The 26,528-nt window shown below is 31.5% G+C and overlaps 1 protein-coding gene across 1 annotated transcript; it reads left to right on the top strand.

The window, feature by feature from the left end:
- The first annotated feature begins 13,379 nt into the window (after window positions 1-13,379).
- On the top strand, window positions 13,380-16,768 carry LOC111000079. The gene is made up of 5 exons (XM_022269422.2): window positions 13,380-13,489; window positions 13,843-13,911; window positions 14,807-14,877; window positions 15,083-15,269; window positions 15,979-16,768. The coding sequence occupies exons 1-5, from the start codon at window positions 13,448-13,450 to the stop codon at window positions 16,069-16,071; spliced, it is 462 nt and encodes a 153-aa protein (XP_022125114.2). The 5' UTR covers window positions 13,380-13,447; the 3' UTR covers window positions 16,072-16,768.
- Window positions 16,769-26,528: the final 9,760 nt, after the last annotated feature.

Consider the following 26,528-nt stretch of genomic DNA (forward strand, 5'->3'; position numbering starts at 1 on the left):
TTATTGGGTAAGAACAAAGGGCGATTTTTGTTGATATTTATCATAAACCCTCCGAGAGGCTGACATTGAGATACTGCTTAGTACTGAAGACGCTTTTATATTATGACATCATCTTCAGACATCTTATTTATTCAACACTTATTTGTCTGCAAGGGATTCTTTATTTGCCATATAAACCCGCAGATGGATTTTTAACAAAATATTTGCCTCATCAAATGCAGATACCAAAGAAATATTAAAACATTAAGAATTAGGTTGCTCACTTAAAATTATTACAATATACAATGTCTCTGAATAGTAGAGATTCTGATTCATTCATTCATGCCAAATAACAGTAGCACTGCAACCTTTTTAGTTCTGGGCCAGATTTCTTTATCTGTTTCATAATCATTCATCAATCTAATAATAAAGAAGGTGATCAGCCTTCTGCGCCTTTTGGGTCCAAGGCAAGCCTGATTCCTCTCATGTTTTCCTTCACCGTCCAAGCATTAAATGCATATTAGAAAGTCCATCCCCAGCCAGGGATCGCATGTGCGCATATGACCTCCGACCTCAGGATGAAAGTTAGTCGTTAAATCCACTGGGCCAAGACTGGGCCTACCTATAAAAAATTACCTATAGCAAAAGGTATATAAATAAAAAGCCAGATATGTATATTATATATCTGCTTTTTTATGCAAAACCACACCAATTTTACATACATTATATTCGATTAATATACTACGCATAATAATATTACTTCTTTCATTTCATTCAAATCGAAGCTAAGAGAATATGTTAGACAAAACTACTTTTAATTAATATTTCTTGGATTAATTTTACTTTTAAGTTTATTGTATGTACGGCTATCTTTTTATTGAGATTATTGTAACAACGACAAAATAATGCTAATCTGAAGTATTACTCTCATGTAAGTGACATTTTTGTAGTTTTTGAGATATAAAGTCTTTAAACCTAAGTATCAGTATATACAATATACTCCTAAGCATAACAAACTTAGGATATTACAATAAAACAAAGAGGTCGCCCGATTAATCCCAACGTAGCACTTAGTAAATCGCTCAGCTGGCTGTGGCCGAAACAATTGTGACTCCTAATTCCATTTACCCTGTTCATAGAAGGGGTTGTAATTAAATGGTTTTGTTACTATTAACAAGTACTACTTAATAATATCATTTGAGTTACTATTAATATATTATTGGACAGAAATAAACAAATAACCGAAAGCGAAAATATTTTATTATTATTTAATTTTAATAACGTTTGTTAATAAATATAGTCAACAAATATTCGGATCAATTTTCATCACAGGAAATGTTTTTAATATTGTCCTGTTAACTGTTGTGTTCCATTAGTTTGTTCTAAATAACTATATGTCGTATGTATTTTTGTAGTATTGACCCTAAGTAGAATGGATTCGAAAATATTTCAGTGGGCTGGTTCCCCAGTTCCCCAGAAATCCCCAGTTATGGAACGACGGACGTCGAGGTTATACAGATGATATTTTGTATACTGCCTTGTTCTCCTGCTATGAAACTTAGCTGTAAGTATCAAAACTAATACTCACACTCATTTTCGGAAATGTAAACTAAAAATTGTTGTATGTAAAATATTGCCTGTTAAAGAGAAATTTATGTCGAAGGCAGCAAAGGAATGTTACAAATAGACCTAGAAAATCAATTTCACAGTCTACCGTTGAAGGTTTAAAAAAGCTATAGAAAATTCAATTTGTATCCATTAGAGCCGTGCTCCGTGGCGTCTTCATAATTTCCTCTAAAAGCCGGCGTCCACAATTCGATTCGCGATCGTTTTCCGTTCGTTCGGTTGATTTTATTACTACAATTCGCCTTAACCCGCTACAGCCTTCCTATTGACAGTGCTACAGTTTGTTAACTGGTAGTTAGGCTGTGAAAAAGTTAGTGTGTGAAGATGGCTACTGAGATAAAGCCTAGATTTCCCGGACATAGCCAGGGGTTATGTTAAATTCAAATGCGACCAGAATTGAAAGGACAGAACATCCTGTAGTCAACAATCCAAATGTTCCTTTGTCCATGGCATCATTCTTGTCTTTTCCATTTGAATATGTACTTTACATGTTTATAACGCTGTGGAATAAATTTACAAAAATAAGCAAGTTACAGTATATGGAACAAAAAGAAAAGAAATACCTACAGAGGGTAAAGCACAGAAGTGCATAATTAATTGACAAAAAGAAACTCGGAATATTAATTAAAATAAAATCTATAGAAAAGATATAAATAATAATAATATGTTTATACCAAAAATATAAAAGCTTGTCCAAAGGTTAATTTACAGAATTATTTTACATATAATGTATAAATTATACATTCTATTATGATACGGCGATTATAAGTAATATATAATAAATACTTATTTACTAGCATGCAATTTCTTTTGATTTTAAAATTGTAGTTCCGTTAGGAAATACTTAGTACAGCATTAAACTTTGATAGATTTTTTGCCCTTGTGGTTTCTGTAAGCACAGGTCATTATTTGAAATTGAGCAACTATTTTTCAATAAACTGTGGTATTACTTTTGATCTAACCTCGATGTTCCAGTGATTCGGTAAGGAATTCAATCGAATAGCTCAGAGAGAACAATTTGTTGTCCCTCGTACATTTATATTGTGTTACTGTTAACCCAAGTTCTTTTGTAAACGATATACCGATTAGCTATATTTAGAGTAACCATATTTCTTCAAAGATACAGTAATAAAGCCTTAAATCCAACAATTTTATTATCGTAAGCAAAATAAATAGATTTTCTTAACGATGCTTATTTGATATGAAATAAAAAAAAAATCAAATTTATTTTTATGTCGAATGTCCACTAAATAAACTGTTAAACCATCTCGAAACAGAGAACTAATTTATAATATAATAATAATTTATTTATTTAATTACATTTACATTCATTACATAATATATTAAAAAAAAACATATTTTTATCGTAAAAGACAATAATAATATAATTGTAATACATAAATATTCTATCTTTCACCATAACGTAAACATTACTGTTATTATTCTGTCATCTCTGTAACTAAGAAAACTAAGATTTATTGTTTAATAAAAAACAAACGTTTATTTTTCCGTACGAAAGCAGATTTATTTAAAAATCGTAATCCCAGCAATTATCATTGGCTTTAACGACTGCCGTAAATTTAATCGCCCAACAATTATTTATATTATCCTCTTTATTATGCGGCATTGTTTTTACCGTTTCGGGGTAAATTATAACCAAGTTCGGAAATTCAATGAGAACAATGCGTTTAGAAAGTTCACACATTGTAAAGGTAGACGTATAGAATATTACATAAGATTGGTATATGATGTGTTTTAAAGACGTCGGTATTTTAAAGGTTTGATAGAAAACATGGAAAATTTAATTGGTGAAAAACGATAAAGTATCTCAAGTATTATGGGAGTGTTATGGATTAAAAATAATTACAAAAACTTTACGTAAATTTATTTGATACTTTACAATTATTTTTGTTTATTTCTTCAATATAAACTAAAGTAACTTATATTTCATGTTCCTCAACATATACATTCATATATTCTCTAGTACATACATCACTTTCACACTATAACACGGCATAGGTAAATTAGGTATTTCTTAGTTAAATGTATTTCATAGTTTTTATTGATATTGTAAACGGTTTTGTTTATATTATGCACTCCATCTTTGGCTATATGTTTAGTATGGTTTTTCCTTGTTGTATATAATTTACGTTTGCTGCAGTGAGCTATCGAGGTAGGTACGTGAAATTTATTGAAACTTATCGAAAGAGAATATATAGAACAAAATTTGTGTATTAAACTAAATACTATCATATATTATAATTATATACATGCATATTTTGTGTTTTCAAGTGAATATTTTTTTTGTTTTGTTAGTGTGAGAATAAATGAATTGAATCTATCCGAGTTGTCAGAAACAATTGGCGTGTTTTAATATTTATAACAACACTGTTAAAAAAACTTCAATAGCCTCCTAAAAAGCTTTAAAATCACTTGTTTAGTATAAGACGATTTACGTTTCATAGTTCACTGACACAAGTTCATTTCTTTTTTTTGTGATATTAATAGTATATTTTATTCAGTTATTAAAGTACACTAGACGAGGTAAGTACTCAGTTAATAGCACTTATATTTTCGTTAGAGCCATAATTGGCCCTTAATAGCAGCTTAACGAAATTTATAGCGCGAATAAACCATTAGTGGTAAAGTAATTTTATCTTTATCTATTTAGAAAATACAGATAACATCTATTTATACTCGATGCGTGGATTTATAATGGATATCCGAGCGTTTACTCAAATCTCTTCTAATTGCATTGATTTGTCAATACGTCAGAGCAGTTACTGTCAGTTGTCACTGTCATATTATGTCATTGAGTGTATTAACCGTGTATACTCGTGTTTTTTTCGATCTGCCAATATACAAATAATGTCTATTCAATTGCCGATAATAATGATTCCGTGGTTATTATTATTACTAAGCAGAACAAATAAGTAGACATATTGTACTGTTTAACACAAAGAGCACTCATCTCGGCATACTTTGTCTGTCTTCCGTTCTTCGATCCGACAATCCTTACTAACTAATAATTATTAGAATAATGGTCTGGTCTACCTGTTAACAATAAAAGCTGTATTAGATACATTTGGTGAATTAAATATGTGATGATGATTACAAAGTAGATACTAATTTCAAATTTAAATGATGTTAAATTATTTTTTTCAGACTATGTTATGTTAAATTGTTTAAAATGCAAAAATAATTACTAAGTTAGTGGATAAATGTGGACATGGAGCGTGTGTTAATTTATCCGTGTCTTTCTTTTGGTAATTAACATATTTAGTATAGTAAGTGCCGTGAAGAATACCATGTATCATGAAAGACACTCTTTTCCAAATGATTTCACTGAAGCCATCTCTGGAAACATAACTGACGCACTTGTTTTGGTATTTTTGTAATAAATACACCGAAAAAGGCGTTCTTGTATTTTATTATTAGGCTATAAATATGACTGCAGCCTCATCTGCTGAGCTTATTTGTGAATCTAAACCATCCAAGGTGCCACTCAAACGCATGCAAAGAAATCATTTAAATCAGTCCAGCCGATAATTAGGAGTTCAGTGACACGTACTGTAGAATTATAAAGATATATGAGATATCATATATGGCAATTTACATTAAGTGCTATATAAAATAACTGTTTCGTAGATTTAATGGAAAGATAAAGTAAAAATAAAAATATGTCGCAAAAATTTTATGGTAGTACAATCGTAAGCTCGCATACTCTTCTACACATAACGGCGTGCAAATTTGTCATAGAAGGTACTTTTTAAATTTTGAATCTATTATTATCTATGAGAGAAAGTTATTTTTAAAAGGCAACGTGTGAGCCTTCTGGCTATGAGAGTGTCCATGGGCGACGGTATCACTTAACATCAGGTTAGTTTCGTTTACCTATCATTACATGAAAAAAAAGTTCGATAAATTTTCCTATATTTTGCTGATATGGGTTGTTGGAAAAAAACAAACTTCCAATTTAATGTTTCAAATATTAATATGTTTCCACCCAATGGAGTGAAAAAGGGTTGCGTGGTTTGAGTATTGAGTTATGGCGGGTTTTAAACCACAATTATTAAAAAACAGTTTACTTAAATTTAATTTTGGCTTATAAATAAATAATTTATATGATTTTTGAATCATGTTATACCACAATCAAAATTACGGGTCGCTTACAGCAACAAATTTATTTTATAAAAATTAAAACGAATGTCTTCGAAAGATCAAATTTAATACTAATTATTTAATTTAATTAAGTAGTATTAGTTTAGATTACTGACAGACGTTATTAAAATATACTGACTTATAAAACGTTTGTAAAATAGGGCATTAAGGCAAAGGACAATGTTTATTTAACGATTAAAATTGTGATATATGAAAGTCTATGATTTTTAATATTTACTATGGCACACACACCAGTTATTTTAATTTAACTCGGCAAAAAGTCAACGATTTCCAAATCGAAAATTTGTTCTCGTCTCTTACGTCTAATTTTAATCCCTTTGAAAGGGATTTGTAGACATCATTTTTATTCTTTTTTTGTATTTGAAGCAATCAAAATGCGTGTTTTGCAAGATTCATTGTATAAAGAGTTATAAAAATTTATTTATTCCAGTACATTATTCTACCTTAACAGTTACTACTAAGAGAAAACCCACCCTAAATACTTATATGCCTAAATCTTATAACTAAAAATATAGCAAGCGACTCTTGTGAACTCAGCCAGTGTACAAACAAATAGGTCTACCGCAATAGAAATTTTTTTAATTATTTGTATTGCCCGCGTGAGTGGCGCTTTGCTAACCAAATTGGAATGTGCGCGCGGTACATCCAAAAGTTTAGACGTAAGCCTCAGGTTTCTTGGTACCCGTAGACCCAGTCTCTCCATTATATTCGGATTGTGCGCACAATATTATATACCTAATTAGTTTTCATGAAAAGAGCGTATCAATTCTTAAAAAGCTGGAAAAGCCCTTGCCTTCTGGCTATGGCAGTGTCCATGGATATATAAAAAAAATATATTTATTTATTTATTTATTTTTTCAGTTTATAACTGTAAGTGTGTATGATGAAGATAAACAAGCGCCATGTAATTTATATTTCCCTAATCCAAAGGAGGAAATCTTTTCTCTTAGTTTATTATCTATCCTCAATCGTGATTTATATATGTTCTATATATTCTGTTTGCATTATAATTTTCTTTGTTTTTTTTTTTAATTTTGTTATTGGAGTTGATACTTAGTTGTATTTTGGTAAAATATATCAATAGAAAATATTCTAAAAATATCGGACGTTGAGGCAGAATACGAAATACCATCCGTATCACCTCGAAGTCCGTCGTTTCACAACTGGCCATTTCTAAAAAGAGCTGAACGTGGTACTTATTAAAAGGCCGGCAACGAGCTTGCGAGCCCTCTGGCATTGCAATTGTCCAATTCTGGTACTACTTAACACTTAGGATTTGTTGACTAGTGCTCATACACAGTATCTATCCCAAATTGTAATACCATTCTGAAAAAACGACACCGTAAAGATGGAGAAGATCATTATTAGATTATCAAAGATTATAAGAATATCTATAGATATTTTTATAATCTTTGATAATGTTATTTTTATTCGATTTTTAATATTTTTTTAGTTGGAACATTATCATACTTAATAAAGCGCCAACGTTTAGTTTTATTTGGAAAGATTTTGGGAAATAAGTACAAACATTTTACACAGCGTAATAAATAAATACAGTTCGATCTCGTAAGAAGCTCTTATCTAATAAATAAAAGAGGATTTTAAGCCTACAGCGATTCAAGTAGCTGTTTATGAATAAATCTAATTCAATTTTTTTTTGTACGGTTCCTGGGTAATCGAGTTGTTTAAATAATGGAGCATTTTATTTTTAATCTACATTTAGCACTCGCGTACATCAATACAATATAAGCGAAATATTGTATTGATGTACGCAAATTGAAATTGAAATGTTGATTAATTGCTATGTAATGAATGAATGAGAAGTGTCTACGTTTGGCTGTATTCTCAGTGAAGTGTGATTTAGGAAATCACCACGCTTATAAATTACTAGACGTTAAAGTATGTTTTCATCTGTTTCGCTTATATCATATGTATGTAAAAATTATCTTTGCGAATAAATTATTTATTAATTTAATAAAGAAACTGATACATTCAAATTGATTTATTATATTCTTTGTACAATCAGCAAAAAAGTCTCACATCCTGCCTAAATGACCAGAGATCAAAACTCACGAACACGTCAATAGAAAAGACAAACGTATTTCCTTTATGAGGAAATTGGCAACACTAATGAGCATTTATTTATGAATGAATAATTCAAATTGTCTTTGAAGAGTCAAAGTTGAAAGTTCGTACCTTTAAACTTGGGATCAAAGGGAATATTTGCAATAGACATTATATTTTCCAAATAATACATCAGCTTTAGCAGGAAAAATATCGAATAGATTGTCAAAGATATCAATTTTTTGCCTAAAAATAATCTTACAAATAAGGCTTGTAAAAGAGAACATTTATTTCATGGATTGTAAATCTAACAAGTGTTTCATATAAACTTCAAACAAAACTGAAAGGTGTCGTCATTTTAACTTTTTGGGAATTTTCAAGCATAGTTCCTCTGACTTCTAATTAGGATGAATGGTTTGATTAAAGAAGATTATCTCTTAAAAAACTTTAAAAAATGGATATATTAACAAAAAGTTTTAAAGTGCAAGAATAAAGTAAGTATATAATTAACTCAACGAAAATAAAATTACCAGTAACACCGAAATATTAACGTACAGTATTACGATTATATATTGAAAAGTATTTAACGTTTAATTTTTCTAAATTACTTTTTAAATCGCAGCCATTTGTGTTAATAGAGCAAATTAAACTGTTAATATCGCTATCATTATAACCTGCGGCTTCTTGTTCATTATCATTGAAGTAAGTTTAATTAGTTTTGCTATTTGCATACAAATTGTAAAACAGTTTAAACATAAAATATAACTTACTACACTTTAGTTTTGAATACGATCAAACGTATTCAAATATAATAAATTTTCATAATTACAAATGTTTATTTCTGATTTAATTTTTACATATTATAACGTTTATATTACAAAGATAGATATGGATGTGAACACCTGATAGCTTTGCTACGTGACTATATTTAAATTCACTTCAAACAAATGCAAAGGAGTAGGTTAACTATTAAACGTGTTATTTTAACATGTGTGATTTGTTGAGTCATTTTATTTAAAAACTATCTTGGACACAAACCCAGGTTAAAGTTATCAGTTTTTTAGTAATATTTTTTCGCCCTATTCATTGAACCCCTCCCACTTCCCACCATAATCACGACACTGTTGAGGTAACTTGGGGGTTGAAATTTCTTCAGGTTATTCACCAGGACAATGTTATGCGTTAACCAATTTTCATATTTAAAGACATTGCTAGAAGGCTCACAGGTGTGTTGTCGGCCTATTAGGAATTGGCACGCTCTACTCTTCATCACGAAGCCAGTATCTTTTCGTTAAAAATAATCGTTTAAGTGACACTCGTTTAGTATAATCTATACGTACGGCAATGTTATTACAAGCGAGAGCCGATGTTGCGGTCGCTACATGGCTGATTGCTCCTCTATTAACTGCGTTTTACATTACATATAGTTACTGGATAGAATATTTTTAGTTGAGAAATAAATAAAAGTTTCATATATCGGACGTCGAAACAGAATACGAAATTCCTCGATAATACAAAGTTAGACGTGTAACCGAAAAATGTGACGGTAATTTTTTATCCAACGCCGATAAAGAAAATTCACTTCAAAAATAAAAGATAATAGGATATAATAAGTTGTGAGAGCAGTGTTGGCCTAGAGGCGCGAGTCATCTCTGAGGTCGTAGATTCATTTCACGGCTGCTCCAATGGGCCAATGCACTTTTTTTCTATGTACCCATTTAATATTCACTCGAAACGGTAATGGAAAATATCGTGAGGAAACCGAAATGTCCGTAAAAGACCGTAAAAGTCGCCATCGTGTGTCACAAGAGGCTCATTACTTACTTGCCTAACAAAAGATCATGAAACAGATACAGAAATCTGAGGCCTAGACCTAAAAAGTTGTAGCACCACTGATTTATTTTTAGTTTATATATGAGACTATATATACGAGTATACCAATACGTGGTAATGAAAGATCAAACACTGAATTTCATTGAGCACACGCAAGTTAAGTTATGTTATAAAAATATGTTAGGTTTTATATTGAAGACCTCTTCATACTTTACAAAAGTGCAATAACCCTTTACAAAACTCCGTAATATTTTAGAGTATGCAACTGTAATCTGGTCACCACATTTCACAATGCACATACCATAAGCAGTTCAAAAACATCTCCTTAGAACGCTTTGTAATCGTCTACAATTGTGTAGTGTATTGCAACGTACAAGGCTCGTTTGGACTATTTCAAGTTAGATACTGTAAAACTCCGACGTGACTTCATAGACTTTACTTACCTTTTGGCAAAATTTTCTTTGTAATCCTAGAGTAACTAGAACTAAAAGTCTTCTATATGTACCTACAATGCTACTACAATGCTTATATGCTAATATTAATCGCTTAGTGAATAGGCTATCTTGCTCCTACAACTTAACATTAATAAAAACATTGATATATTTTAGAACAATCTTCCAATTTACCTTAACGTTGTTTGCCATGCAGGAGGTTTAAGTATTGTATAGTTTTAGTTATTTATTTTTTATTTTGAGGTTTATTTGTTGTAATAGGCGTTACATACGTTCTTAAATAATTTTATGCATACACGTTGTTTTAGAACTTATAAATAAATGAATTTTAAAATTATATTAAAAATAAAACACTTAACAATATTTAGTATTAACAGCATATCCAGTACATTTTCGTTAATATCTATGAGTGCTACAGTGTCATGTCACGCGCACCGGGCGGTCTGCATTTAATCAAGGCCTTTTTAACTAAATTACTCGAGTTGGCCCTGAGTTAAGCGTTGCTCGCTAAATCAGGATTAGTGCTCATAGTACTTTGCTACGTAATCATAACCGCTACGCAATTCCCGTAGCTTATGACACCGTCCTCGGGATAATGCTACGCACTTTGTAGATCGCAGCTGGCATGGTCATATCATGATGCATATTACGCTAAGCAATAGTAATACAAATAAAAGTAAGACAAAATGAAAAATACATACAGTACTTGGTTGTTGTACCAATAGGTAATGATTTACGAGAAAGCTTTAAGTCACCAGTATGAGCCTATGAAAACATGCCCGAGGCACTGCAAAAGCGTCCCTACAGTAAAAGGTACTTAGTGACCAGACAGCACAGCTTACCTGAAGAGCATGTGGACGTTTTGGCAGTAAGCCTTCAAAAGAGTGATTCCTATCTCTTCTGCGACTGCATCGAGCAAACCTACACAATTCCTCCAATGCCCTAAGCTTCCGTAATGTATCAGGATTTTTCTCGATGTTAGTTTTAAGGTAGGTATTTAAATGTTTAAAGCCTACTTATATATATATATATATTGATTTTCCTTATATCCTGCTTTTACAGTAACTTATTACTAATACAATAGAAAACTAAACTAAAAACATAACAAGTAAAAACTTAAAACCTTATTTATGACTAATTATAAATAATGAAATTCTTGTGAATTCAGCCAGTATTATTTAGTGGCACACACAGTCTCTCTTTAACACTTCCGAATTTTATATTTTACTTCTAAGGACCTCATAAGAATATAATTTGATAGTCCCTGCTTACCTCTAACATGTTGTATCTACCATACCTAAGACAAACAAAGTTGTATATGCAAATATGTTTCAGAACTAAGCGTTTCTAAAGGCAGTTTTTGCCGCGCACCACCATTATGTGGAACCAGCTGAAGCGGAAGTATTTCTGAACTAATTCAACTCAGGGCCCTTCAAGAAAAGAGCGTAGCAATTCTTAACAGGCCATCGCGGCGCACTTGCGGGCCTTGAGACGATCTGAAGTTGACTATTTGTTTGAACCAATATAAGATAGGATAGGATCACAAAGTTCAATAAAATTGGCTTGTAGTGGACTACATCCGATAGATTTTACGATCGTAAGAGAATTTTTAAACGCTATAAAACTGATTAAAACTTGTTTTGTTAGTATTTTTTCTCATAAAATATATTAATAGAGATTAAACAGTCTTAGATAAAACAGAAACTCTCTAGGAAAGCTTATTATAAAATATCGGATTACCTAAGATAAGTAAACTTGGAATGAAAAAGAATTTGCTCCAGCTGTTTAATTGAACTGTAACTCATATTAATAAGCATTAAAAATAACTTAAAACGATCTAAAAACTAGCCCCAGGTTCTTGCCATTCACCTTGTGTGCTGGTCGCGGTTGCGAGCGGTAGAGTTGAATATTCAAAGTGATCATGTGATTCAACTGAATAAATTAATTTCGATTTTGAGATGGAACCTTGTCAATCTAATCAAAGAGGTAAATGCCTCACGTTCTATAATATAGATCTAGAATATAGTTCACTATAAGTTGATATTCCTTTCGCTTTCTTCTTCTCTTCTTTCTTTATTACTAAACTTGATCGCTGGAAACTATGCGCTTGACTAGTCCCCGGTGGATGGGATGCCGATCCACTCCCATACGTTCCACAACCATGACTGCTTACTACTACCAGCCCGTCTCTTAGTTCAAACAATTTGTATTACAAACTTGGCGATTGAAAAGAGTGGCGGAAAGTTTCTTGCCAGTTCTTCTTACCCCCTCTACGCCCTTGACTTGGTAAATTGTAAATGTAAATTTACAGTTAATTTAATTTGTTTTTTTTTTGACGTTCATAAGTGTTCATGTTTACCTATATGAATAGTTGGTAATAATTGGTTTAAAAATGTATTAAGAAAAGATAAATGGATAGCAAAGGTAATTTTATAAAAGTCATTTAATAACATTGTAAGTTAAAATTTGGCCATAAGTTTCATTATTGTTCTGATAACATCTTATATACATAATAGAGTTCAATAAAATGGGTAAGCTCAATTTAAAGGACATACATAGAAGTTGTAAAATTAATTTTAAATATAGTTACAACTTGACATATTTTGAAGGAGATAGAAAATGATTTCATCTCCAATTCGCAGACATGCGTCGCCAAGTACGGCGCCAAAAGTCTCTGCCAGCCAAAGACTACGAATTAATATAGATCTGCACCAATCGTTAGTATCGCGAAGAAAAATGAGAATGAACTATTGTGAATTCCTATATAATACATATTTAAGAATCAGGTCAAAAATTAAATAATAAACAAATAAACTGATTAAGAAATATAAAAACTTAATTATTTTTTTAAGGAATAAACTTCGACTGCTCTCTTACGGGCAACCTCCCAAAAATAACTTATTTAGTAAAAAAATTATCATAAAAGAAATAGATCTACATAGTTTATAGTTATAGTAAAACTAATTTAAGTTAGTAGAATCGTTAAATATACAACTCTTTCAATATTTTCAAGGACGGATTTTTATCCATACGCGTTTAACAACGCGTATCTCTTTCATTAATCTTTGACAAATCTTCCCAAGATATGAAGCAAAAGTTGTTTCAACATTCCATTGGGGGTAAAATATACCCGCATTGATTCAACCAATAAGGAACACGGTTTGTTATTTCGACCAATCAGAGGCCACTATTTCCATGGAATGTCAGTGTTTGCTGCACGTTGTTCAGTAATTTAAAAACTGGAAGAAATGAAAGTGAAAAAAAGGTTTTATGGTGAAAAAATGTTGTTTTAGTAATTTCAAACAAACAAAATGATTATTGTGTATATAGACATTATTCTATTAGTTATTTTGGTAAGTTTTAGATAATTACTTAAGTAAATAACTCTTAATTATAAATATCACTTTTTAATACACCTTTTTTCTGTTCTTTTTCTCTTGTCACTTTATTGCTAAAGACTGGCTGTTAACAACTTGAATTGCTGGGTATATTGCAATAGTCTAGAAAGCTTTTCGGCAGATTTGATGCCTGTCCACTTCCATTCCTTCCGCAACCAGTCTCTTGCCTTGAATTTTAACTATAATTATATGCTGCAACAATTCGTATCGATGATGACGACAATAAGCCTTTTCGTATTTTAGCAGTATGCAGATCCTTACTTACATTTAAATAATAGGTTTTACAGTATCTATTGTCTTCATTTCAGATGGTACTAATAGTTTTTACATGTTGTTATTATGGGTACCGAGTCCACAGATTGAGGCAAAATGGACAAGTGAGTAATTGTTAATATCTATTTAAAATATTGTGGTTTGAATTCATTCATATATTTATTTATTGCAGTTTACCAGATCATAACATAATGTTAAATTGACAGTATATGTTACCAGCTACCTTTTCTAAAATATATGACAATTTTCGTAAACATATATTTTTATATAGTTGTTTTTCATATTGGGTTTAAAACAAATTCAACTTAATAATTCTTAAAAGGCCGGCAAAGCACTTGCGAGCCTTCTGGTGTCGTGTGGGACTAGTTTTTGGAGCGGCGGTATGACTTAACATCAGAAGAGCCTGCCCTTTTGGCCTCTGTTATTTAAGAAAAGGAAACATCCATCTCAGTTTGTTCGTTACAAATGATTATATATTTAATTTTTACTAGTGACAGAATATGACAACAGAAAGAAATGTTAACTATGGTTAATTATTATCATTAAAATTTTGACAATTAATTTTGAAGTTGATCAGTTGATTTCGAGTTTCCATTAGCTTATTTTATTATTATTATAAGCATATTGTAGTGAGACTATCATTTACAATGCCACGACCGTAAGAAAGCCGTAATGCAATGCGGTTGGACCGATTTTGATGAGTTTAAATGGATTCGAGAATAGTTGAGATTACAATTAGTTGTATTTATGTTGTTTTTTAAGTTTCAACTTTTATATTTAACATATAGGACAACGTCTGTCGGGTCCGCTAGTATCAGTATAAAGTTGATAGACTAAAAATCGTGATGACAAAATTTTCAAATATAACACAAATTAATATAAATGTATACATTTTCTCCAAAATCCACGACATATATATTTTTTTTATTTCTCAACTGTTAATATAACATCTCATAATTTTTTTAAGCAAGAAACTAATATTCATAAAACTTTTATCAGATTGCTCTAATATTGAAGCCTACAAAAGTTCTCTTCACACACAAGAAGGAAGGTGAAGCTGATCAACTCAGGTAAATAATATTTATCAGAACTTTTCGTTTAAGCTCAAAAGTTGTGCTTTTTATCTTGCAAAAAAACGATATAATTTTAAAGATTAAAAGTTCGTTCTTTTATTTTGATTACATACATTTTATCCCACCGCGGAAAACGTGTAACAAATATTCAATATTAGTCTCATACTAATAATAATTCTCCTAACAATTTTACATTGTATAGAACTGTCGTCGCCTACCAGAACCCTCTAACTGGAGACTACTGCGTCCACAAGACGAGGTCTCCGAAGGGATACGTCAACAATTTAGAGCCTGTACCAGACTCGCCAGATAGCGGGGTATCTGATGAATATGAACCTCTTAATTTGGTTCCGACAGTCCCAGATATCAACCCACCGGGAATACATCAGGTTTATACTTACTTTTCTGATCTAAAGTATATTGTTCTTGCAATATACGAGACACTAACGTAGATAATCTGCTACAGTTATTGCCTGTTTATCGTTTACGATATTTTAACAAAGTACTTTTAAATTGAGGTTTGTTGTTTCTGAATGTGTGTTCTTCTGAAATAAATGAAACTTGGCTGTTACTCTTTTAAACCCTAATATCGCAAAATCCGTTAAAGTAAAAACAAACAAATTTTTAAAACAAATTTATTTATTTATGAAATGAAACTATAACATATAATATAATTTTCTACAGCTTAAGTTACTGTTTGTTTTTATTTATTGTTTCATAATATATGAGGATTTCGATGTAGATAAATTTCTTAACTTAGTAATTACTTAATCAAATAGACTTATTTTCCTAATGCAGAAAGGCACCTTATTTATTGATCTGCCCACCAGTGAATATATGAAGTACCGTTCACTTAGTTTTATTCGTAAAATATTCGAGTTCTTGTTGTAATTTTTTCTTCTTGTTTTGTCAATTGTCTTAGGTTAATTCATAATTTATGGCGGAACGCCGTGAAGCGCATCACATCTGCCCCTTCTTAATAGAAGTGGTAATCCACTACTACATAGCGATCACGACCGCTCTGTCAAGAGTGTAGCGGATAAGAAGAAGAATTCATATTTATTTGTTATGAATATAAATATCTATATCGTATTTCAGATTCCTGATGGATTGAAAACTCCAATATCGCCAGTATATGACAACAGTGTCATTAAAACCTGGAAATGGGAGTACACAGAGTACCAGATTTGATTGCATGATCACAAAGCTACAATTTTATGAGAACTCATACAGTTTTGTATTCTCTGTACGTAATTTTAAAGGTTCTTAACATTCAGTTGATAGATGACAGCTTTGTTAAGTTTTGGAAAATTACGATTAACTTAAAACAATTAACACAATTGACTGAAGCGCACATATATAAGGCAGACAACTAGAAAAATTAGATATCGCAATATATATAAAATATGTTTTAAAGTAGTTTTAAGATTTTCCATATCGCTAAATCACCTGCATCATCAGCAAACCCACACTTTCACACCATCACACAGCACAAGCGAATTAGTATTTCATAATTCTTTCGTAAATATTTAAATAAATTTTGTATTACTTTCTAGGCTATATGTTTAGTATAATCGTTTTTTGTTTTATATAATTTATATTTGCTTTCGTATATCGTAGAATGAATGTAATTACCACCAGTAGTCATAGGAAGGCACTGACGGGCTTGGCAGGCCTGAACTCCGAACTTGACAAACAGAGCTTTAAGAGGAAATAGAAGAAATGACTGATGCAGTTCGTTCTTCGATTACACTTAACGGTCTATGAACGATTTTTGGACATGAAACAAGGCGACATTTTCATTATATTAAAAGTACTTGTTGCTACTTTGTAACATAAGTTCCTTGAGTCTACTTCATTGTATTTTAAATAAAGTGCTAATACTGTTGAATGCTTTAAATTTTAATTACTGTTATTAATTCAGATGTATAATAAAACAATTGAAAACTGTTATTTTTTACTATACTTTCCTTTATTTGTTAATATATTGATAAGCTTTAAACAAGACAGAACATTAGCAGACATAGAGAGAAGAGCGTCGTCAGAGGAGCATCCGACAATAAGAATCAGATATTCACTTATAGTTAAGTAACTGTTCGCTATACTTGTAATTAAGTTCCTGTGGATTCTAGAATGGTTTAAATTAAAAATTTGTTTTTTTTTGTATTTAAGACTAGTATGCAGAATTACTCTCGGTTCAGGTTCGCTAGTAATTTAAATTCTTTGTATGACTTTAGCGGGCTTTTTTTAGAAGTTTCAATCAAACATGTACAAAAATACAATTAGATAATTGATTTAATGTAGATTGAAGAAGGAAATTATGTTTATTTCAAATAATTCAAGCTGATGAAATTCCCCGTTTAAGTTTTAATCACTCATTGATTTGACACCGTTATTTATTTGCCATATAATTTCCTAAGTTAAATTGGATTTGAATATGCGAAGCACGAACTTATTGATGAAGAGTGACATCACAGCGTAGAACAATGGACAAATTCTTCGAAATAAAAAAAATCCTTCAATCTCTTACATGGTAATCTTAAAGAGGTATGTAGAACATTACTGTTAGGTTAGAAAAGGAGTCCAAAGCTAGTTTTAGCAATTCTGGTGTAACTCGTATGCCTAAGATTGATCCTGTGCAGCTCTTACTTTTACTCCACTTATAACGAACAAGATTATAATATAGATAATGAAGTAATTGAAATCTGCTATATTGCTGTTTCTATGTAAGCGGATTTCCAATTTGATCGTGTATGTTATAACACTAAATTAATTTTGTTCTAGTTTTACGAGATATATAAGTTTAATCTGGTATGGATGCCCTATGTTTTAAACTAATCATTTAATAAGCTAGAAACAAAGCCAGCATTTCCACATTACAGCAAACAAACCTAAAAATATAAAAATATATCGAAAATGTAATTCAATACAATCTAAGTGAATTTATAAATATAAATATTTGTTTTACTTTACTTTCCATTAACTTAGCCAAAAAGAAAGGAAATGTTATCATTTTATGTAATAAGGGACAACCGGGTAAGATGCTCATCTGATGTTAAGTGATACCGCCGCCTATAGGCAGTCACATTTCTAGAAGCCTTTACTTGGCTCTTCTTCTTCTTGAAAGACCCTAAGGGGTCTCAATCTGACGCCGTGTTCAAATCTCGGCTATGCACCTACGGTTTCTTTCTATATGCGCATATAGAAATAAACCGTATATAATTAAATTTCCTCCTCTTACATCTACAGCGACGGCAAACGTCTTGTAGAAACCAGCATGTCTATAAAAAATCTACAAAAAGGATGCCATCTTGTACTTAGCCAAATAGATGCCATGTAAATACTACACTCTCATAATTTAGTACCATTTAAATCTAAATGATACTTTAATAAGAGAAACTCAAAATTTCTTTCCACACCGAACATGTAAAAGTGCTGGATTTCAATAAAAGTTGAAAGTAGAAAAACATCCAATGCAAGTCTTTGAATAAAAACTTTATCGAAGGAAACTTTGAACATGGAAAATATTGGTGCTATTTCTTACATTCCCTGGAGGTGAAATATTTTCTTGTCTTTTCATCTTACGAAAATATAATAACTAAAAAGCAATTGAGCCTCATTTCTTTCTATTGGGTAGGAATAACAAGGACTCTAACGAGTCTTTAATTGGGTTGGAATGTCGACAAACTTGCCATGCGGTACACGAAATTTAAATTTTGATAAAAGTTTGGGGCAATCAACCTTTTTGTTAAATAGCTGAAATACAAACGATACATCAACCAATTTTCTACGATTCTCCAATGACACATCTTAAAGTGTGCTAGCCTCGTTTTGTATGTTTTACACATAGTATATTGTAGACCTGTGTAAATGATTTACAAGAAACTAGTTAAGTCAAGCAAAATTATTAGAAGATAATTTGACAGTATTTGTTTTAATATTAGTAGCAAAAAGAGGATCTCAAATATAAAGGTGGAACCATCTATCACTTTTCAGATTTTACGGTAACATCGATCAGTGTCGCCGCTGTACTCGATACATGCAACTGTTAAAGCAAAGATATGGCAATTTCAGTTAATGTTCTAAATACACACTAGATTAATTTTTCTATTTTATATCTGAATTAATTATTTTTATAATTTCAAGGGTTAAAACCCTTATATAACGCGGAAGTAGTAAACAGACGCATGTTACTTCTGTATGAAATCCACGGTATTTATCGTAAGGAATTTAACAGCTACCAAAAAATATACCGTTTTAATACAATAATTTAAACCGGATGGGCTTTGGGCCGTAGCTCATGCTCAAGCTCATAATAGGGTATCGTTTTACACACAAGTTTTATTGGCTCCAAGTAAACAATCCTACCTTTGTCATTGTGAGTTAATTTTTAAGAAACCGATAATGAAACCTGTTTTTTTTTTATTTGACTGCATCTAGCATTGCGACTCTCATCTCTGAAGTCGCAAGTTCGATACCCAACTTTCTTTCTATTTGCGCATTTGACATTCGCTCGAAAGCTGAAGGAAAATATCGTGAGGAATCCGGCTTGCCTTAGACCGAAAAGCTGATTACCCACTTATAACTAATCATAAAAAAAGATACAGAAATCTGAGGCCCAGGCCTAAAAAGGTTGATTTATTATTAGTTTATTATTATAGTTTCATATAAAATATTACATATCTTGTATTTGTGTGTATGTTTCCTAATTGACAAATCAATTAATATAGTGCCTTATCCACATGTACAATTAACTTTTTCCTCTGTGTAAATTGAAGAGAAAAGGCGAACAGAGCACTTTATCAATCTTTCAATTTGGTCCTCTTGTCCTCAGACGAATTGACTCTACGGTACCCCTTGATAGCCCAAATTGTGTCTAATTTTCATTAGTTTAATCAATTTTACGCAACACTGGGGAAATGAAAGGCAATGCTTTACTTCGTTTAGTCTTCATTAAGGCTTAACTTTTAACAAATTTTCAGTTTATAATATGTATAACAAATGATACAAGTATATGAAATATCATTTTGTTCCGGTACGTTCTGAATTTACAACATACAATGGATTTTCAACAATATATGTAACATATTTTCAATTTACAATATGTCAAAGTATAACCAAATTTATTAACATATATGAACTAAACTATATTTAGCTAGTTAAATAACATGTAGTTATACATTTATTTCACTCATTCAAACACTTTCATTCACACACGCATGTTGTAAACAGTTAAAAAATGTTATTGAAAAAAACATTTAAAAAAATCATAAATTATTAATATCTTATCGTAATGATAGAATAAACACATTTTTATTGTCATTAATTAATTAAAGTTCTGAAAACATTCTACAGTTGAAAACACGTAGTCTACACAGAAGTTGGTGATGATTTGTAGTATAAAATTGAAAAATGTAATTTAGAAAATTCAATTATAATTATAAAAAAACAATTTATAGGACTATGTTACAAATGAAACAATCCTTCATATAATTTATAAAGGAAAAATTAAAAATGTATTTGTCGTATGTCCTACGGGACAGTTCTTCACAAACTTCTAGTATAAAAGATAAGCAACTCAATCTTACTTTTTGTAAAACTTTTTCCTTACTTCGCTGTAAAATACAGCCATCTATCTTGTATGCAAGATTTAATATCAAGTTTTTAAAGTGATGCAATTTTATTATGCAAGAACATGATCCTACTGGTTTTATAAAATAGGTTTTTTTATCTCAATTAATCGAAGAAAGAGACAAAATAATTTAAAAAATCGCTTCAAATCGTCTAATTGATTGATGGATGACATCCACTCTTTCTCTGTTTGACTACATCCAGATTCTATATTTAATTGAGTTTATAAAAATGTATGTAGGAGCAGTGTGGCTTCAGCGTGCAACTCTCATACCTGAAGACGTAGGTTCGATCCCGGGCTGTGCTATGGACTTTCTTTCTATGTGCGCATTTAACATTTGCTCGAACGGTGAAGGAAAACATCGTGAGGAAACCGACATGTCTTAAACTTGACTTGACTCAAAAAGTCGAAGACGTGGGTCAGGCACTAGAAGCTGATCACCTACTTGCCTATTAGATTTAAAAATGATAAAGAAACAGATTCAGAAATCTGAGGCAAGGACCTAAAGAGGTTGTAGCGCCACCGATTTATTTTATTTATTATTTATAAAAATGTATGCGGGAAGTGGACCTGGCCAATTAATACGAATAAAAAATATTAATTTAAACATACACCATGTCCCTCAGAATAATTGTTATCTAGTAACCCTAGGGACCTAGGGGATTAGAGTTAGATGGAATTTTGTCTCTACTTTATCACCCTTTAGTAAATTTTTGATCTTATTATGTTTTGCTGTTTAAACGTATTATAACGTTAAAGTTTACGTCTATATAACGATGTGATTTCTCCTTTCTGGGGTTGGCATTTCCGTACCCATATAGTATTTGATTGTTCATCACAGGTACATTGCGGTGAAGATTTAATTTGCAAAATCAATACCAGAACAATACGAGCAGACCACACATATCAATTTCAATTGGTTGGCTTGGTATAGTTTCACTTTAAAAAAAAGATAATTTAGAAAAAAATACTGCCAACAAATACCGAATAAAATTCTTGTTTTAGTGCCATCTTCTTTTGAAGGTTGGCGATCATCATGATTTCTTTAATTTCTCGTCGCACTTCAGTAATGACGTGGTGTTTTGACGAAATATTATTTACCTATATTAACATCTCTAGAAATTTGTAGTTATTTAAAAAAGTACCAAATAGATTCATGACTGTTGTTGTTTAAGCTGTTGGTAATTCTGAATCACATCATTATTTTTTCTTATAAAAGTAAAACTTAGAACCTCATTTGGAAGCCCTTCAAACGGTTTGTTCACAAATTAAAATGAACGAAATACTATTTTCATTAAAGCCACACAGAAAACGGTGATGATAACAAAAATCTTCATAAGTGCATCGGCGAGAGTCCGCAGCTGGTGGCACATTTTTGTACAGCCTCGCCTCAAAAAGAATTCAAAGTAATAATGAAAAGCAAAATTGCAAACAGCGGTCACCTGTTTTAAAAATTATTACACAATACCAAGTGCAAATACAAAAGTATCTTTACATTTATGAAGTTATGTGCTCATCATGGAAGTGTTTTATAATTATATTTGAAGAAAATTATACTGGGAATGTCTAGCGTTTAAATTAAACTTTTCATTTTAACTTCATTTTGAGCTGTGAAGCTTGACAACCGCTTAAGTGTAATGTTTTGTAATTTAGATTATTATTTGCTTTTTATTACGTTGTCCTTTTTAATTTTTTTTCTATTCAAATAAAAAAGATGAACACGAGGCACACGAGACACGAGGGAAACCAAAGAGTTTGGTTTCCGTCATGTTGTTCCATGGGAGAATGGGAGACAATCTGAGTGGCTGAGTAGGTCTTCTTCGGTTAGTGTCGTTTTAAGGTAAATAAAGTAAGAATAGCGCATCACATAGTAAACAGGACTATCAATTGCATAACATTTAATTAACGTAAAGTACAGATAAGATTCAGATATACACTTAAATTAATCTTCAGAAATGAGACTTAGCACTAAGTTTGACTCCCGAACGTTAGAAATCTATTGGATTCTGACATATGGAGGTCATAGTACATTAAACAACATTTTATATACCATACATTGTTTGTATACTATGGACGTCCAACGTTTGAATTCCGGGGAAACAATCGTTGTTTTATGCTGGTCGTACTGTACGTCCCACTGGGGGGTTACGAACTACACACTAATATATAAGGAACTCGTAAAACAATGGAAGCTCGGGTAATGTAAGCGTTATCGAAGTTCCAACCCGCTTACAGTCGGGTAACTAGTCTTAAGTAAATAGTTTAGACGTTGGCCGTGGCATAAACACTGTGCTAAGGAACGCGACGATTTCTCATCGTTTTTGAAATTAAAGTAAAAACATTTATTTTCACCTAGAGAGAATGGGAGAGAATCGAACTGTCTGATCTTTTAGATATGCTTTCTTGACATTAGTACACTAATAGGCCGTGGCCATAGAGCTCAGCTATACTCATAGACAAATGACGATTACAATTAAAAAAACTATTTGAACAATTAAATAGAAAATTAAAACAAATTTAAAAGATTGGTCCCTGTGGCTGTGTATATTTAACGCTGGTAGTATTTCTTGCTATATTGTGATACTTATTCTCTGGGGCACCGGTACTGACTACTAGACGCCAACTTAAATATTTAATTAGCGCACTTTAACCCGATGGCTAATCAAACGGCGAAAGTCGAAATGGTTCGCAAATGCATGTCTTCTATGTGGTGCGCGGTCTTAAAAACGCTCGGATGTGGAGCGACGGACGTCGAAGAGATAAGAATTTCGTATTGAGCGTCCTCGTCCGATTACGAAACTCAGCTCAAGGTATTAATCCGAACAACTTCTCATAACACTCATGGTAAATCAAAATTCACGATAAAAGACAGAAGTTTTATTAAAAGAAAATACATCTTTAACCACACGTCAAACTTTATTTAAAGAAAATACGTCTTAATCGCGCGTCATACTAAATAATTTTGCCTAACACGATGCTAATAGTAATTATTATTCGCACAGTACGTAAAGCGTTTAATTAACTGTGTCTCGTACAAGTTAACCATGAATGCAATCAACTCATAACTTGTTAACCGATATTGATCGACGTCGGTCTACCCTACGTTATTATTAGGCTAATGGAACCAGGGCTGTCATCATCACCTTATTATTAATCAGATTATTTACAAATTGATAAAAATTACAGAAATATAAAGTAAAAAAATTTAAACAATTTTCAAAAGTTTGATCTCTGAGACAGTGTACCTTTAACTCTGAAGGAATTTCCTGGATGTATTGCGAGACTTATTCGTTAGAGAGGAATCAGGAAAGCACTGTCTGGGTTCACCGATTCTATCGACCAAACTTAAATCTCTAGTTGGCGCCTGTACTGTGATCTCCAAGCGTATACTAAAGGAACAAAATAGATTTTTGAATCGTTTATTATTTTCCATCTGCTCTGTGACCGTGAAAGCTTCTTTGTTTGTCCGAGGGAGATCAGACGGGGCATAAGAGTCTACACTAGTAGCACCACATACCAAAGCCCGTCCCGAGATCTCTTGCCAATCTTGTTCTTAAACAAATTGTTAAATGGTCATTACAGAACTACCACTTAGAGAATATTAACATTCTCTTCCCTTATTCCCAAGATTCAATCAGAAGAATTTAAAAAAATATAAAGCATTGATGAAAGCCTATCTGTTAACTAATCTGCTTTGTTAATATTTATCAGGTGTGTAATTATTTTTTTAATACAGTTGCTCAAAAAGTGGCATATTGCAGGGAGGTATAGCATTCGGAAAGAGGGCTATTACACTCTCGTGCTTTTTCTTTGCCTTTCCCGCACTCGTGTGTTTTCTTTGCCAACTGTCAAAACAATGTGTATTAAAAAGAAAAAATCAACCACGAAGGTTTTAATTAAAAAAATCAAGAAGAAGTTTTTATGATATATGATTTCTAAATATTATAACAATTGGATTCAATAAGTTCAGTTACGTTTCTATTCATTTCATATCAATAAAAAATATTAAAAAGAATTTTACGATATATGCGAATACGTATTTCTAAAAAGTTTACTAATAATTGGATTCAATAAGTTAGGTTAGGATTCTTTTATTTCATATCAATAGAAAAATATTAAAAAGAAAAAACCAACCACGAAGTTTTTACTAAAAAAATCACAGAAGTTTTTATGATTCATGCAAATAAAATTTAAAAAAAAAAGAAGCTACTAATTTGTTTCAATGTCAGATTTTATGATGGGATTCAATGAGTTAGATTTGCTTTTCTTTCAATAGTCTACTAATTCTAATAGTATACTCAAGAATTGGCTGTATGGGCCAAGTTCCCTTTGCCTACCCAGAATGGGTGAAGGAAAGAAAAAAAAATCTTTGCTCATATTCTTAGATGGTTGGCGCCATTTTTCAAAAATGTTCTTGCGAGTTGAGTTATTTGTTGCGCAAAATGAATAATTTCGATGATATTTTATTTGAATGAATACCACCCGAACTCAGTATAATTGCACAAAATGCTTCGGAGAACAATTTACCGGAAACATATAAGTCGCTTCATATCTACGTGCAAGGAATTTCTTCCGTAGAGAGAAGAGAAAAAAAGCAAATAGTTTAATTAAATTGCTTATTTTTTTCGCTACTGTATTAAAAATAGTCGTTCAGTACACTTGACCCGACTGTCAACCCTCACCTTCGGCTGCGCCTCGGCTCGGGTAGACATTTGTCGGAACTCTTTGCAATGACAGGCTTTCCGCACTTGTAATGAAATATACTATTATATATAATATACAAGTAAAAACTAAAATTTAAAAAAGGGGTTACTATATAAAATGCATTGTATATAATGTGGTGTGTATAAATAAAGGTACATTATTTGGGTCTTTCTTATAATGCCTCGGGCATGTTTACCCAGTCTCATATTGACGATTTCTGAGCAATATGTCGGAAAAGAACGTCATCAGTTTTATGCAAATTTCTAGGCAGTGCTTGGTACAATTGATGACTGTACTCAGTTCTACATTGTTAAATAGTAATAATAATACAGATCCATTAAAGTTATTAAGAATAATAATTTATAACAATTGAAGAAGAAAATAAAAGAAAAGCTAAGTTCAATATTTTTATTTACGGGAATAAAATATTTAGCGCCGTTTTTCCAATAGCGAGCGTACCAGAGAGCTTTTTTTTTTTTTATTTATTCAATACATGTGATAAAAAAAATACATGAGGGTACATGCAAATAACCATGCGCTGAAACCAACAGATTTAAGTGCGGCATGGTGTGGTCGCTGCTACTCGACTGTTTGATTACATAATTAATTTAACACTTACATAGTATCTTATTTTATAGCATAAAGTACAGTCATACGCCAACATTTATAGATACAAACAAAGTGCCGGAAATATGTCTATACAACTTTAATGATAATATTATTACGTTCATTTTGTTACACAATATCAATTCAGTCTTAATGAATTTTAATGGATCCTTGCAATGATATAGCTTGTACAACAGAATAACACTTAGGCTACAATTTTTTATCGAGTTTTTACACAGTTATGATCTATTCTTATCTGTATATTTTTTAAGCATAACGGGACAAATAGTGGGCTTTGAGTATAAATTTACTTTTGTTTATATTATTTAGTACACTATTCAAGGTTTGGTTCGGTATATTATTTAAGATGCTAGGAAGCATGTACTCCCAGGTCCGTTGACCGTATGAATTTTTAAAGTTGGGTATTATGTAGTTAGGTGAGTAGGGCAAAACACGTAGATTGTTATGTCTTTCTTTTTTTACTAACGAATCTATATGACCGTGAGCCTCACACACAATAGATAATTCAATTTTATCATATATATTGAGTATCTTACAATAGTGAAACAAGGCTTTTCCCTTAAGATTCAATTTCTGTTTTACCTTTGGTGGTACAATTGTCTTTAAAAGTCTATATTGTAAATTAAAAATTTTATTTATGCTTGTTTTGTGTGTGCGGCCATAACTACTCAGACAATAGTTTATA

Source organism: Pieris rapae, chromosome 14, assembly GCF_905147795.1.
Source record: "Pieris rapae chromosome 14, ilPieRapa1.1, whole genome shotgun sequence".
In the NCBI taxonomy this organism is placed as follows: Eukaryota; Metazoa; Arthropoda; class Insecta; order Lepidoptera; family Pieridae; genus Pieris; species Pieris rapae.

Excerpts from the sequence above, each read along its gene's own strand:
- LOC111000079 (XM_022269422.2), top strand. The coding sequence starts at position 13,448 with ATGATTATTGTGTATATAGACATTATTCTATTAGTTATTTTG. Across the intron at positions 14,878-15,082 it reads GGTGAAGCTGATCAACTCAG|AACTGTCGTCGCCTACCAGA; the intron begins GTAAATAATATT and ends TACATTGTATAG. Across the intron at positions 15,270-15,978 it reads ACCCACCGGGAATACATCAG|ATTCCTGATGGATTGAAAAC; the intron begins GTTTATACTTAC and ends ATCGTATTTCAG.